Source organism: Dendroctonus ponderosae, unplaced genomic scaffold, assembly GCF_020466585.1.
Source record: "Dendroctonus ponderosae isolate FM_Combo_2020 unplaced genomic scaffold, Dpon_F_20191213v2 Dpon_F_20191213_6, whole genome shotgun sequence".
Lineage (NCBI taxonomy): Eukaryota > Metazoa > Arthropoda > Insecta > Coleoptera > Curculionidae > Dendroctonus > Dendroctonus ponderosae.
In genome coordinates this window covers 3,625,770-3,641,754 of record NW_026018814.1, presented here as the reverse complement: position 1 = coordinate 3,641,754, position 15,985 = coordinate 3,625,770, and the positions used below count along the sequence as shown (strand labels likewise).

The 15,985-nt window shown below is 41.7% G+C and overlaps 3 protein-coding genes and 1 long non-coding RNA gene across 5 annotated transcripts in view; 2 read left to right on the top strand and 2 right to left on the bottom strand.

Annotated features, from left to right (window-relative positions):
• The window catches only part of LOC109534160, a 4,618-nt gene extending 2,782 nt beyond the window's left edge, over nucleotides 1-1,836 (top strand). The window contains exons 4-6 of the mRNA XM_019899736.2: nucleotides 576-697; nucleotides 758-852; nucleotides 930-1,836. Coding sequence (XP_019755295.2) covers nucleotides 576-697; nucleotides 758-852; nucleotides 930-1,119 — 407 coding nt within the window. The 3' untranslated portion in view covers nucleotides 1,120-1,836. The remainder of the gene's footprint in view (nucleotides 1-575; nucleotides 698-757; nucleotides 853-929) is intronic.
• LOC109534156 (dimethyladenosine transferase 1, mitochondrial) overlaps nucleotides 1-15,985 on the bottom strand; it is a 179,795-nt gene that overhangs the window by 58,999 nt on the left and 104,811 nt on the right. The gene's annotated exons all lie outside the window — the stretch shown is intronic.
• The window catches only part of LOC125504893, an 80,194-nt gene continuing 66,223 nt past the window's right edge, over nucleotides 2,015-15,985 (top strand). The window contains exon 1 of the long non-coding RNA XR_007281780.1: nucleotides 2,015-2,449. This is a non-coding gene — a long non-coding RNA (uncharacterized LOC125504893). The remainder of the gene's footprint in view (nucleotides 2,450-15,985) is intronic.
• LOC109534159 lies at nucleotides 2,521-15,979 on the bottom strand. 2 transcript variants are annotated; one of them, XM_048667557.1, is made up of 6 exons: nucleotides 15,561-15,979; nucleotides 15,316-15,504; nucleotides 7,871-7,944; nucleotides 4,687-4,788; nucleotides 4,283-4,501; nucleotides 2,521-3,283 (listed from the first exon to the last, which is right to left on the bottom strand). In XM_048667557.1, the coding sequence occupies exons 1-6, from the start codon at nucleotides 15,940-15,942 to the stop codon at nucleotides 3,179-3,181; spliced, it is 1,071 nt and encodes a 356-aa protein (XP_048523514.1). In that variant the 5' UTR covers nucleotides 15,943-15,979; the 3' UTR covers nucleotides 2,521-3,178. The 2 variants fall into 2 exon arrangements, with proteins under 2 accessions (XP_048523514.1, XP_019755294.2); XM_019899735.2 differs by having other exon boundaries at nucleotides 15,570-15,979.

Here is a 15,985-nt window from a genome sequence, read left to right as displayed (position 1 = left end):
AACAGCGGTATCACCTGTATGTTTAGAACAAGAAATAATAAAATAATCAAATGTATTTAATTTAAACACCAACATACCTTTACATGTTTGCGGGGTTACATGTTTAAATTTTGTTAATTTGTTAATCAAAAACCCATATTTTCAGTATTTCATAAGGGTCTCCGGTTTTAGTAGTAAGAAGATTTACTTTTACATGCCGTTACTTTTCTGCTGCGGGTACGCAAAATTTATATTCAACCAATTTGGAATATACCGTATACATTCATGTATATTACCGGAATATTTGTTTTAAACATACTAGGTATATTCACCGTGCACATATACACTATATGTACATACCTGGCATGTTCATCTGCACATATACCCAATAAGTACATGTGTGTAAATACCTAGGACATACTTTTTATGAACTTTGATGAATATACATGCATGTATATTCCACGAACATTCATGTTAGGAATGTTCAACCATGTATATTCCCAGGATATTCCCGCAATGTTCTGTATATTTTTTGAACATTCTGGAATATTCATAGAATATCAAATGCTATCTGGGTTCTGTATGTCTCCTTACAGGCAATGACAGTGTCAGCGAGGAGGAAGTCTACATTTCAGACGTCAGTTCAAAGGGTTCCACCCTAAATCGCTCCAATCACGAGGATTTGCGCAACAAGAACGACTATGCCGGTGAAAAGGAGGTGGAACCCGCGCTTTTGAACGTATTTGACAGCTTGCCTCTTTGCGTTTTTTAATTCCAGACGCTGCTGAGTGAGACGGTAAAACAAGTGCAGTCGCCTGCGACGTCTCCAAAGGCGCCCGAGATAATGCACACGTCCAGCAAGGAATTCTACAAGTGAGTACCAGACGCACGAAGGCGCTGATTATATATATAAAATATAAATATATATAAAACTGCCATATTGATTTTAGAGCGGTGGCGAAACAGTTCGGCATCACCTGCAAAATGTCGGATCAGTGCCGTTGCTACGACTGCCAAAGCCACTACTTTGACTGCGAGTACGAGCAGAACGAACAGGAGAAGACCGACGGAGGCCTGGGGGCCGGCACGCCGGTTTTCCTGCACGAAGTGATGCAAGGCTCTGCCTGTATTATATTGTAGAGCCCCTCATTTTCAGGTGCAAAGACCAAATCGGATTAATCAATCACTATCGGTGTCTAAGCAAACTAATTAAGCTTAAAACCTATATACAAATAGAGCCTCGAGGCACGCGAGCCAGACAATAGAGACATGGCCTCTGGCTGTCTGACCGCCCCTTTGCGATGAACAAACCAGGATGTAAAATATAAACCGCGCTTTCAAAGGATCTCAACGATAGAAACTTGTACATTTTATACTTATACAATGGGCAGTGGAAGTTGTGCTGGTTCAGAGCAGTCGCCGCCCAACTCAGTGAAACCGTTTTCGTTTCCGGCCCTAAATGATGCATTTTTAATCACATTCAATCGTAACTATACAACGTTTCTCTAGGCCTAGAGTTTCGCCTCCCGCAGCTCAGCATCTGGACAACAGGGTTTCTCCAGAGGAACTGAGAGTTAAAAACAAGGCTGGATTAATTGTAGCTGCCCCTTGAGGAACTCCTTGGCGATGCTACTTACTCTGGGAACACTGACGATGGCCACGTAGCCGAAACGCGGCTCTTTCAAATAAATACCAAATCTATTTAGGTACCTAAACTAGGCTAGTCTAGCAAGTAAGGACTGTAAAATGCACCAACAAAGTACCCCGAGCACCTATATTTTGTATATTACGAGTACCTACTCCTAAATGTGTGATATTTATTTGTGGAATTCTATACAATTAAAAGGTGGAATTGAAGGGTGCTTTTTCTAACTAAAAATCTGCGAAAAAAATAATGCAGCTGGGTCTGTGTAAACGTGGAATTTTAATTGATCCAAACTTGTTAATTTGAGTTTTAAAATTTGCTCCCCTGTACCCCACCAATGACGTGGCAAGACGATGTGTCGTTTTATCGGGCCAACCTGTATATTTAGTGACATTTCGGTTTTCATCTATGAGTGACATTAACAGGGTTGTTGACTGCCAGCGCTATTTTCTTTCAAAATTTGTGAAAATTCGTTCCGAATCGGGGTAAACTGTGCATATTCTCAAAGCTGAGTTTTCGACCGTCACGTCGGTACTAAATTCGCAAACGGAGCGATGTTTTTTGTGGGTAAATTTTTATTTTGAAAATTTTTCAGACAGTTTTTGGTTATGGCGTCAGTGAGCCGGCAAAATGCGCAGCCAAATTGCGCCTCGATTCTTCCAATTCAATGCGCTCCTCGGCCAGTAATAGATTGTGATTGTGAAGTATTTTTGCATAAACGAGAGTTTGGTGTTAGTTTTAATCGCTGGACAATTCATCGACTTCGCCATTGGACAATCAACCAACTACGATGAGATGCTGCTAAACGTTTCGAGCCTTACTTCGGTAAGTCCCTTTGTGATAATACTGACGTAGCTTCGGTACTTGGGTAGATGTGATCATTGAAACAAGCGCGGTACATTTGAGCATAGAATATATTTCGTATTTACAACAATGTTATCCTTAGAGTTTTCAATTGAGCAGTAAACGTTCTGGGAAAGTCACAAAATCAGTTGCACTTTAACACAGTTTCAAAATCATCTTATCAGAGAGTGAATGAATTAATTTACTCGGTAAATATACCTACATTCTCTTTAATTCCTGTACATAAAAGTTAGGTACGCCCCTTTGCTTAGGACTGAGAAACCTCCTGTGCAGCTTATGCTTACCACGTAGGTATATTATTATACATATAATCACTTTAGAATTTAGCGTTGTTTTTACAACTTTGAAGCAAGCAGTTGCCGTTGCTAGAGATAAACCGTGTTGTTCGGTGGCGCTTAATTACTGAAATTCGTCTCTAGTATTGCAACGGCTTTCTTCAAATAGACCTAAAGGCGACAGGAAAGTGTTGACAAGTTGCTAAAGGTTTCAGCTCTTTGTTTCTTCTTTTCTTAAAGCATGGGCAAAAATAGGCTTTTTTGATCAACTGAACCAATTCATAGAACGAGAAAATGGCCTTCACCCGTTAGTTAAGTTAAAAAAAAAAACGTTTCCCAGCAAAACCGTCCTGTCCCCTTTCGAATATCAAAAACTACTTTAGACCAAGTAATCGCATCATCTCATCTCGGGTCGCTATTGGATGGAGCACGACGAGGTTTGATCTACGCTCAGCAGCTGGCCATACTCATTTCCCGCGGTCGGGAAATCAATTTCCTCCTCGAAATCGAAGTAATGACACTGAAAAATCCAGGCGAATTAGCGAGAGCAGGCTCTTAAGGAAATTAGGCGTCAATCCTGACAAATCGCAAAGTTTGGCCCTTTTTTTCTGTTTTATCGGCGTCACCCACGTCGCAGTTTACACGTCCGAAACAAATGGCCAACAATAACAATAAAGCTTTTAAACTGAACCGAACCGCAATTCTGCCGAAACGCCATTTTTAAATCCGTCAATTCTAATCGACTCTTTGGCCAAACGTGGTCCGTTAATCAAATGCAAATTCGTTTCGGACTGTTTCGAGCTGGAGAATTAATGGATTTGTATTTTTCACTGTCACACCGTCGTCGTTCGATATCCAGACGAGCCGGGACGTCTGTATAACTGGACGAAATAATATAAAAGATCCCCAGACGAGGGGCCTGTTTGTTATAAGTCACGGCTAATGATGCGATAACGGCGATTGTTTTGTGCTTGCCAAATAACATGTTGATGGGCTGGATCTTTTAAAAATTGCTCAAACAGCGGACCTTCACAATCTTTGCGGGTATGATACGCATTTACTTAAGAACATTTTGTTTGGAACTGAGCGTTTGAAGTGGAAAATATGAAATTAGTGTTTTCACTCTTTGAAATTCACTAGCTGAGCTGCAAAGCCCCAGTTGTCATTGCCTGATACAGCATTAAATTGTCCACTTTTTGTATAAAACACTAGTTTAGAAGTGTTTCTAGTTTTTCTGCAAATCTGTGAGGTAGAGCATTAAAATACGCACTTTTTTAAACAAAACGGTATTTTAGAAATGTTTCTAGTTCATGCAAAATGCAAGAATTTGAAATTACCGAGGGTTTTGCTCATATTTAGAGGAACCAGTTGAGCTGTAAAGACTACTTAGTTGTCGACAGCAACTAGTTGCACTTGTTACACTTTGCAAATTTTGCGTCCTTTTTTTAAGATCGGAATTTTGCTGCGACTTTAAATCAAAATATAGTTCTGGATAAGCGAATCTAATGTCATTTCTCACCTGACACTCTAGACATCTACAATTGTCAGTCTCTGAGCAAGTCAGTCCTAAGATGGCTGCGGCTTCTTCGTACAAATCCATGCCGTCATTCTTGTCGCTGTCAGCTGTCGATGACGTGGACGGGCTTGAGGACAGTGGCGGCACACTCGATGTCGACGCTTTATTGCTCTCGCTCGATAACGTTGATTGTCTAGATCGGTTTTCTATGGTGGTACGAAACTGAAATTCATAAACGCGTTAGTGGCGCCCTTGACATTTGAACTTTTCTAACCTACAAGCCCCTGACACTGATGTATGTCAAGCAGGCTTTAAACGGTATTCTGGGTCGTAGTTGTTTAATGATAATTGCAACAGATTAACTGGCGGTTCAAACTCGAGGGCGATCCAAATCATTCCGAACTTACCTCTAAATTTGTATTCATTTTCTGTTTTAATTTCGTGTTCGGTTTGTATTTCAGCATTTCTCTGCCGGCTGGTGAGACGAATAGGTTTTCCAAATTGCTTTCCTGCAATTAAAATTATGGAGTGATTATTATTTGATGCTGCTGTCGGCTTCGATATTAATCTTCAAGCCCGTGTTTAAATTCTAAGGGCTCTCAGGCTCCCCCGGGGGGCGGCTTCATGTCTGATCCCATCCGGGACCGTTAATAATAACCTTTTACGATACACCTGAGGAACAATGTTGTAACCCACACTCGAGAAAGTTTGCAATCGGAAACTAGGGACGTTTTCATACTCGGTTGCGCAACACCAGAGCCCATTTCAGTGTTATTTTCTGGGTTGTTTTCGCCCCTTCTTAGAAGCTCCCCAATATGCCTTTCGGTCCCAAATAGGGCCGATATCCTCGATTGGAGATCGACTTTATCATTGAGCTCTTGCGGTCATGCAATAATAACAATTTCCTGATTATTGACATAATTGCCTATGTCTAATGAATGACGTTTGTTTGCGGTCTACGTCCATAGACAAGTCGTTGGGCGGGGCGAAGTTTTCGGTAAAGAGACATTGACAATGTCAGTGATGACAGGAGAGATCTGAGCGCAAAAGGGCCCATTAGGACATTTTTCCAATTAATGGAAAAAGCTGGTTTTGCAGGTGTGCAATAATGAATCCATAAAACTCGGGAGACAAGTTTAAGAGGGTGGCGGAACGGGCGAAAAGTTTGCAAAAGTTGTTCAAGGCAGGCCCTGATAAACGCGATTCGTACAACTTTCGGTCTAAACACCGCACACTCGTAAAGCCGTTTCGTCATTTATTTATTTCCGGCTGCAGTTCAGTTCAAACTTTCAATGGCCGTTGAAGTTGGCTCTTGACAGTGATAGACAATGGCGGGGCAACAGATTATTTGAGGTGTTTTCTACAACAAGGGAGCAACCATGCATAGAGGGAAAATAGATTGTTTTATCAGGTTCGGTTTGGTCACTTGAGAGTTACAGCGCTTATAAACCTTTGTAAACCGGCAGGCGATATTCCTGCTGAAAGTTCTACTTGTCTATTCACAGCGTTATCGTTCTCAAAGCAGGCCCGTACAAAGTGGGCTGCATAATGAGGTTTATAAATGGCGCGCGCGTTTCTGCAAAAAAACCTCGCTGCATAAGACTGGGCTCACCATTGAGTTGGAGGCGCATCTTGAGGTGGCAGGTGTGCCGTCAAAGGCCCCAAATCAAATTTAATCCCTTTGAAAGGAAATAAAATTGAGCCCAAGTCGGAAACTTACTCAACTCCCGGCTGGCGACAAGAAGTTGAAATCTCTGAATGCAGCAGGGATAAATGGAATTATGCGGGCCCGGCTAGTTTAGCTAGTTTAAAGGTTATTCATTGCAGCCAATTTCTGCGCAGATATCATTTATCTACACTGTTTGCGCCCTATTTGAACCACACTGTACTGATCCTACTGACAACAATATGGAATATATTTTCTCTTTCAAAAGCGGCTGATCGATATACGAAGAACCGCTTTTTGCTCGTGGCTGTGCACTTTGAACTGTATCGAGAGGAGATTTGTCAAAGATAGCCGATTGATTGGGCCTTTTAAAGGGCACTCGAGAGTAAAGGGCTTTTGAAGTTGACTCAGTCATATTTGTGCATTCGCCGATTTTTGTCGTTTTTATTAGATTTAAGCCGGGTGGAAATGCTTATTGTTCAAGTGCAGGACATTGGTTGGCAACAGTGTAGCCAAAAACCGTCAATGTGACAGAAGTAAACGCGCCAACCGATTGGATCGAGATTAGTGTTTACCAATGACATACTATAACAGACTAACTTAGGCCCGGTTCCACCATCTCCGATTAAAATGCTAATCATTGATTAAAACTATTTAATCAACACTTTGCGTTCCACCATAATTTTAACTACGATTATGGACACTTAATCAGTGGTTAACTTAACCGYCTRAAATGGCTGGTTATTGACKMTAATCACGAYTAGTGTGGTATTATAACCWMWWWYGTTAATTTTTCAAAGTAAACACATGTTGGATTTGTTTTATGACGATGAGGAGAATGACATTCAGGTTGTTAGAAGACCCCGAATATATAATCSKCAAGTCAATTATTTTGAAATCATGGACACCTTGAGTTTTTTACGCGATTACGCGAAAAACACTGTTCAAACATTACTRCTGGCAATAGAAATAGACCTGCAACATACTACAKAAASTTAWGATAAATGGATAATAGTAAAATTGCCACATGRTAATTAAATGGATCTTTTAGAAAYACCGCTATTCAACCYATGACAYCATTTTTACTTGCGTTKAGGTATTATGCAACTGGATCTCATCTTATTGCTGCTGGAKACTTTTTCGAGTAACTGGTGCAATARCCACATTAGCTCGAAATGRCATTAAACTCCCATCTACAAAAAKSSMAWCTAMRRGCAAATTTTTATGCAMWAGCTCGTTTCCCAAATTTATTTCAGTGTTGSATTGTACTCACATTAAAGTACAATCCTTTGGGGGAGRCAACGCAGAAGTATTTCGTAATAGAAAAGTGTATTTTTCTATCAATGTYCARRCGACATGTSATTACTATTTTGAGGGAAAATGATTCCAGTTGATCTGTCAGTTGTTTGAACCAATCAGAACCGTTGATTCAAAGGAAATACGATCTTACCCGATTAGACTGATGATTATCTAACCGGAGTTAAAATGTTTGTTGTGGAACGCATGACATTTAATCATGATTAAAGTGGTGATTAAAAAATGATTGGAATTAGTTGACCAAGAATTTTATCACTCGTGGTGGAACCGGGCCTTAGTATAGTATCTCAATGGTGTTTACACATTAGCTGTTGCCGCTGTTGCTTTTATGTGAGCAAATCAGCTTTCCGCTGAAAAATCTGTGCCGTTTTCGTTGGAAAATATCGTTCTAGGAAATTCTTTTGCTCTTCTCGCTGGCAGATATAAATTATCTCGAAAGTCCCCCTTGTAATGGTGCTTGACGTTGCAAGTGTAAATCCGGGCGCACTTGAAAACCGGAGAGTTTTTCCATATTCCAAGCAGGCCCCATCCATCTTGCAATTAGGATGTGCACCTTGTTAGTGCAACACTTGTCGGCTTGCCCAACCCAATAAGAAAAATCTGCTTACCTCGGTTTTCGCATGGGTCTCCAGATAGTAAATGTCCTGATGGGGTGAACAGTTGATTATCCGGCCTTTCATTGCTGAAACAAATTGAAACGGTGGTTTAGCTGTCCCGTCCTGATGCGAACAATAGAAGGCAAACAAGGCGAGCGGATGCGAATAAAATCGAATTCGACAAGGGAGACGCGATGAAGCAAACAATAAATAATCGGTTTGTTTGTTGGATGGCAGTAGTGAGAAAAGTTTAGTCTAAACGTGGAATTAATTGGCCCGCGACCCGATGACGGACAATAATTTACTCATATAAAGCTGTAATGCCACGTCAATTAGGCCTGGGTAACACTGTGTTGAGTTGTTAGCGCTCTTTGAGTTAATGAGTTTTAACTCATCGCTTAATGAGTGATAACTCGTTTACCGACGACCGAGACTAGAATTTTAAGAACTAAAAAAAATTATCAACTTTCTTTATGAGTTTTACGTTTACCGTAAACGTAACGTTACGTGTTTCCGTTTTTCAAATAGTTGATTATTTGATTTTGCTTTCTCTGATCATTTTTCTGGAAAAAAGACAAGCAAACCTTGCTTCGTTTTTGTCCCAAATTCACGTAGTAATTCAGCGCTAAAGCGGGTATTCGAAAAAGACGATATAGAAGACCAAGCTATAAAGACGACAAGTTTTGTTGTAAAATCGATCTCTTATTTTTTTTAAATAAAATACTCTCAGTTTGCCAGAATTTCAAAGTAAAACGTTAGAGAAAAACACGTTTTTTTGTTTAGAGAGAGTTTTGTGTAGAAATATTGACCTAAAAGTGAAGAAATTGGAATTAAAAAAATCAAATTATTCACAGCGACCAAGGTGACGAGTTTTCGAAATAATCGATTATAAATTTTCACGTGGTTCGAGAAAAATGTTTAGAAAGCTGATAAGGAGCAACGGAACCGAGTTACTACGCCGGTGCGTTGGGTTGGCGCACCAAGCCATTTGCGCAGCACTGCGCCAACTCCCAACTCCTAAAAATTAACTCTGAGCTACTCCGACCTAACCTCAATGATGGTTAATTTGATTAATTTGAAAATGCTCTCTTGCAACCGCCTAGACAGCTCCATGTTACCCATTCCATGCCTCTATAAACGCGCAGTGTTTCACTTTGTCTGCGAAATTACTTGTGCTCCTTTTTTCCTTCAAATGAGTTATTCGGCAAGTTATGTACACAGGGAAATGCCGAGAACTTATCTAGCGCTGCTTTGCCGCGTGCCCTCGTGCGTTGCTCCTTTTCTATCAGTCAATGTCTTCATTCGGCGCGTTTAGGCTCGATCGTTGAAATTTGGTAGCAAACCATCAACGTTAAGGAAAGAAATCGTCGGCGGCTCTCCACAGTCATCAATTATCCATATCCCGAAGGAACTCATTAACCGCGTACAGAGCGAACAAATCCCCGAAAAACCGCGCGCGGGAAGTTTTTTCCGCGGCGATAAATAATTCCACCTGTCAGAGAAAGTGTGAAAAAGTTATTTGCAAGTGATGCTACTTAAGATTACGCTCCGCAGGAGCCTTTTTTCCAGGAAAATCGCTTTATAAACTTTTCTTTGCATAATATATGGGAAGGCGGTCGGGATCGGTCTAATTCGCCCACCAAGTAGCAAGGGAAAACCGCACAATTGGCTCGAATTCAGCCAATCCAATCATTTCTGGTACACTTCTCGATTAAGACCTGTCAAACTGAAACCTCTATGGCACTTAGTGAGTCTCTCCCCATGGTAAAATCGGGATGATCCGGGTGTGAGATTCTGGGAAAATAGAAGAAAATGGACAAAAGCGCAATCTAATTGTCCCTTTTCAGCCTGCTGGCCAAAAACCGCACCATTTTTCTGTTAATTAGCAGTTCTTTGAAAGACTGAAGCTAACAAATGGAAACAATGACCCAGTTAGGCTATCGTGACGACCCATACAAAACGCACCCCGCTCGAATATCGAAACTGGGCGAGAAAATGGGGAATAGTGAATAGAACTTTCCCGGGCGCTTTCCAATAGGAAAATTAATTAGCGGCCCGACTTTTTCGCAATTTGGACGGCTGCGACACTCTAATCAAGTGACGGGGTGAAAGGTGAATTGGATTCGGTGAAGAAATCATTCAAAAAATAAAAGAAACTGTTGAAACTGGTCAGGATTTTTAGGCCGTGGTTGAAAAGAATTTCTTACCGACATTTTGCAGCACTGACTAGACCACGTCTGAAGATGCCATCTACGCCTGCTTGCAAAACGTCAGCAAGACATTCTGTTTTACCACGGTGTAAAACTTTCAGGTTCAGGAGAATTGACCAGTTTCAAGCAATAGCCGCGCAATGACAACTCGTGTGTTAAACAGTTTTTTTGTCAAATAATCGCTCTTGATTAAAGCAAGTGCATTCCAGCAATAACAAAAGCGTCGGGCCCAATCGGAAATATTGAAATTGCCGGTAAAACAATGGAAATTAATTCGTTTGTTCGATGTCGACGATCAAGAACACAATTGATTTGACCAGAATGTTGCAATTAAATTTGCAGCTCATTGTGGACGCTCCACAACACAACACAACGAATTAGCTGAAGCAGAATGTCCGAAGCCGGAGGCTCATTTTCGATCAGAATTACAATTGCTAATCGCTCAAGTCCCGAATTGTATCGAAGTTCGATGGTTTAGCACATGATGAAGAGCGACATTGCGTGGGCGTGGTTTGTTGCTTGCACAACTTCGGGCACAAGTTTATACAGAGTATGAGTTAATATTAGCGTAAATTCAAGCAATCCGCCGGAAGAGTGGTAATAAAAAGATAAGCGAGTGTGAATGAAGTGTTGAGGTTTTTGAGTTCGAGCGGAATCGGGACGCCGTTGTCGCCACAATTTATTTATTTCGGCGCCCGAACTGATCTCGTTATTTAGGCCGGGCAGGGTGCGAACGTTCCACGCTTTCCCAGACGGTCAAAGTTTGTTTATTTTTGCTCCATGCTAAGTAGGAAAAAAGCGATCGTCGGCGCCCTACGCTTGTTTTTTCGAACTGTGAGTGGAAATTGCTTCCTTCCCACCAGTATTTTTCCAGACACGATAACGGCGCCATATGATGGCGTTTTGATTTTCGATTTGCCATCAAAACGGTCTTAAGTGCCCCTTTTTATCACAGTTGTTCGTTCACTTTGCGCCCCCTAATGGTGGTGTCAATGGCGAATATGATTAGTTCGGACTAGTCACTATGATTATTACGTATAGCTGTGGTGATAATTTGGGCTTTTTGCCCGCTTCCCTTTAAATTGGTGTTCACTTTTTTCCAATTGTAAATTGAGCACAGTACGGTTTTTTGCCGCGTCCATATAAATTTCCTGCACTGCTGCGTGTCACAAACATTTCCGGTTGGAAAAATGCATTTCTGCCACCGAGAGCCATAAAGCGGCGCGTCGAGTTCTTGTGCGATTTGTGTCGCTTATCGACACGCGAAATTCGAATTAAATCTGCAAAAATTGGTTGCCAACTGACTGCGCCAGGTGATCGAAGTGCCATCTTTCGATTGCTCCGCCATCCCTCATATTAACTCGGAACGGTCCGGGATCGGAAATGGATGTAATACAGGTTTGCCAATTAGTCTTCCGCATAGCGACCATTACCTATTCAGTCTAATTGCGTAATAATGGGCGATTTGGTGAATAATTGACGCTCGTGTATGCATGAGACTGGGAAATTAAAGTGACAATTGACAACTTTGGCGCGAAATAAAGCAGACATTGACTGTGAGCTTCGCTTTATTATTTCTGGTTTAAAGGTGCTATTTGCCTTTCTTTTTTGCTGCTGTCTTTTTCCTGTCCTCCTTGTTTTTCTTGTCCGATTTCGGTTTGTCCTTGCGTTTTCTATCAATTACTTCGTCGGGCAGGGGCGCCAGTACACGTCTGGATTTGGGCCAGCCTAAATCATTAAAGTCTATTAAGTTGAGTGGAATCTAGTCATTTACTTACTGCCGACTGCGCCCAAATTTATAATAACTCGCAATTCAACTGCGACCGAAAATTGCTTTTTTTTATTAAAGAAGAAGGCCAGCTCTTCATTTGCGTTCCCTTTGCAATCCATCAGTGAGAGTGAAATTAATTTATGGAAATTGGCTGGTAAATATTTAAAAAGCACTTCCTAATTAATTATTCAGTGGTGGCGGTTCGGGCGATTTTTAATTAAAAAGGAAATATTTAAATGATCGCCGCCATTCGGAGCAGATGGGGGAGAAGCTGGTCGGGTTGAACTCTTATTTGCATGACAAAGATGATTTTATTTACGCGACTCTGCTAGCAGATCGGCAAAATGACTCTCTCCATTGTTTTTTGGCTTTGGCGCTTCCGCTCCCAATGTGAAAGATGCGACAATATTACTCTAACTAATTCAAATCGGAAGCAGCGGAAAATCGCCCTTGAATGGAATATGCAAAGTGCTTGCTGCAAAACAGAATTTGAAGTCGCAAAACTGAGCCGTTGTGGTTGGTTGGTTGAATTAGAGCTGCTCTAGCTACCCGATTCCGCACGTACCGAGTGAAACTACTCGAGGTTACCGTAATGAATTGTCTTCTGGAATGCAAGCTGACGAGTTGAAAAAGGAGCAGCATGCAAAAAGCGGCCCTTTGTTTCCCATATAACCGTATCGCAATTGTTGAGGGAAAGAGCGCGCCGCCAAGTTTCATCTAATGAAATCTGGAAAACGGGTCCATTATCCGACGTATTGTGGAGAATCCCGGGGCCGGAAAATTTGCAAGCGTTCTCGCACGTTGCATTTCGGCAAGCAAATGACAAATCTTCAGCTCGTAATTTCGCTTGCCAGGTTTCAATTGTAACGCGTGGAAAAAGGCGCAAAATTGCTCTTTAAGCCGTTCAAGTTTGAGCGGATGGTTTCAAGTGCCTTTTAGAGCCCAGCTCAGCATGCTCAAGTGATTCCATCGCATACAAAAAGCATCACTAGGTACAAGGTGGGGAAACTGCTTCTTTTTGTTTTGGATATTTCGGAAACTGGAATCGTGATATCTGGAAAATGCATATTTTGGGTTCGATTTTTCACAAGTTAAATGGCGCTTTTTTATTTTTTTGCGAGAAATAGACAAAAAAATTGCTGATTTTAACTGTATTTTTTAGTGAAAGTTTTTTTGTGAAAACTTCCATAACCCACAAAGCGCCAATTAGTGCTCTATCCAGTGGGGTATCATGAGGATCTTTAGCTCAATCTGTTCCGGAGAAATGAGCAAAAATGTGGCGTAAAACATGACATTTTTTCTTAATCCCTGCCCCTAAATGTCTGGTATTCAAATTTTGCGGTTTGTGAGTAAAGTTTCACTAATTCCAAACTAATGTTCTACTGAATGAATCGAGTGTCTAATTCTCTGTCGAATGGTACCAAAATGGATTTTGTAGCTCAAATTGTTCGTTAGATGCAACGAAAAAGCTGAAACTTTACTTTAGATTTAGACTTTTTTGAGAAAACAGCCAACTTTTTCCGAGCGATGCTTTACGTCATAAAACCGCCAATTGCTGGTCTCTCTAGTGGTGTAGAAGTGAGCGCTTCAGCTCAATCCCGGGCAAACGAGCAAAAAGGTGGCGGAAAACGTGCTCTGTAGCTCAAATGGTTCTGGAAAATACGGCGTGATGTTTGAGTCGAAATAAAAAAAAAACGCGCAAAACCAATATTTTTCTTACACTTTTTTGAGAAAACCACCAACTTTTTTCGAGCGATGCTTCACCTCGTAAAAGCGCGAATTGGTACTCCATCGCTCAATTCATCTCTGAGAAATTAGCAAAAATGCTGCAAAAAACAAGAACATTTGGCACGATCTTGCGCCTAAATGTTTGACGTTAAAATTTCTCCTAAGTCACTCAAGTCTCTCATCCTGGTAGGAAAACCAGATTTGCAGCTCAAATGGTTCTTTAGACGCAACGAAAACGGTGGTCTTGCCTTAATTGCCAGTAAATTAAGTTTTACCTAATTTTTCTCAAAAATTGCTTTTTCATCCATGGCACCTTCTTCTACTCACCCCTTCAATTCTGGATATGAGTGTTTCAATTGGAAATGAGTGCCACGCAAAAACAGCATATTTTCGCTTACTGCTAATAGTCGAGGTAACATGTCAGGACAGGATAGGCAAATTTGAAATTCCCGCTCATACCAGGCCGTTAATCTTGACATCTGCTTTACCTGCTGAGATGTTGTCACTTGTGAAAGCTTTGAACTTTGGAAGTTTGAAAATTTCCCGTTTGGAAGAGAAATCCTTAGTGAAGACGCCCCCTATCGGTCGGTACCCAATGTTCAATGTGCTGACGGTATAAATTTTCCTGGCAATCGAACTCGATTAAAGTCCTTTTACCCGAATGTACTTATCTCGATTTGCCGTTTGACCGTGAAATACGGCCGTAATCTCATAAAGGACGTCGGACGTAATTCAATTTTATCTCCTGGAAAAAAAACCCCGTCTTCTCCGATAATAAAAGCGCTGGGCAAACGTGAACAATGAGGCCGTTTGGATGCATCGCGCTGGATTCGGGCAAAGGCACTGTAGCTGAGGGAGTTTCTCGGTTGCTTGATTTGATGTTTTTCAAAGATTGCCAGCTTGAAGGCTCAAGACTACAGAGACTGAACTGAAGTTGTCATAACAGACTCGCATGACATCAGTGATGTCAAATCTTCGGACTATCAATCTCTGCGACTGTCACGGTGGCAGCAAGAGCAAAAAGACGCAAACCGTAGCGCCCTCTTTGACTGGAAAAAAGTTAGTTATGTGACCAAATATACTCGGTATTAAATGGCTTCGCACTGGACTTGGCGTCTTATTAATGGGGCGCCGAATACTTGGCAATGCGACGAAAATCCGACTTTGTTCTCCTTTTAATTCGTGTCTAACTCGGGCTGGAGTTTATGAAGCGAATGGGCCATTCGAGGACGTTTCTTCATCCTTGTCCAGTCGAGTGTAAAAACATACATGGACATTTACAATTTATCAAAAATTCTGTAGCAAATTGCGGCGCCTTCGAAAGACATGACCTCATTTCTGGCGACTTTATGAATAAAAGTCTCGATCTGTCCGCTTTGTTCAAATAACAGAGTCGTCATTTCCGTGGGGCATTAAACGTCCGCCCTGGACAATATGCCGCCAATTTGCTGTTCGACTGTGAAATACGTCCGTGATCCCATAAAGAAAGCCGGACGTAATTCAGTTATATCTGCCGCAGGAAAAAAAGACGAGCGAGCCTCCTTGGGGATGAAAATAAATAAAAGTGAATTCAACGTGAACCCACGCGATCCAAACCGGACACATCACGATGGTTGGGGATTTCCCCGGAAAAAAACTGGGCCCGCGCCCGATCTAATGGCCCAAAAAAACAATTTGTTTCCTCACACGATGCGGACCTTTAATATGAAATTCAGGAGGCCGGTTTTTTTTTTTTGACCAGATTTTACCTTTTCGCACACAGTCCACCAAACTATAGACGGAGCAAAAGTCCGCAATGTAACATCTTCCCATCGGCATGCTCCTCAAGGCGAACTGGATAATGTCTTTGTCATTGTGCGCATCACTTTCAGTCAACACAGCGCTGGATGAGTCCAGGAGCTGCTGACATTGTTGGATCTGCTCTTCTAGGGCATCGGCTGAAACAAAACACATTTGATTTAGGCTGCATTATGGAAAATCGGTTTGGTTGCACCAAAGCCACCTTCGGATTTCAGGTCGTACTTGGTCCTTTGCGCCTCCTTGATCCGTTTCAGCTCTTGTAAGTCGAGCATTTTAAGCAAGTCGGCGGTGTGGGCAGAGCGCGTGTCGCAGTCCCTGATTAGGAGAAACAGCTCGTAAGAGCCGGCTAGATTAAGAAAGGCGGCCATCGACAAATAGTCGGCCACTTCCAAGTAGCCGACATTTGAGTATTTCCAGTACAGATTGAAAGGGCGGTCCAGAATCGCCGGACAAAAGTCGTACATCGCGTCCAGTAGCAGTTTAAAGGGCGGGAACGGTTCAGAGGGCAAATGCACGGTTTTTTGATCGATTATTTCCCAACAGATGGTGCTCACCACGTTCAGGCGCACGTCCATTCTTGCACGTTGCAAACGGAAAATTTCGAAATTCAAATTTGAC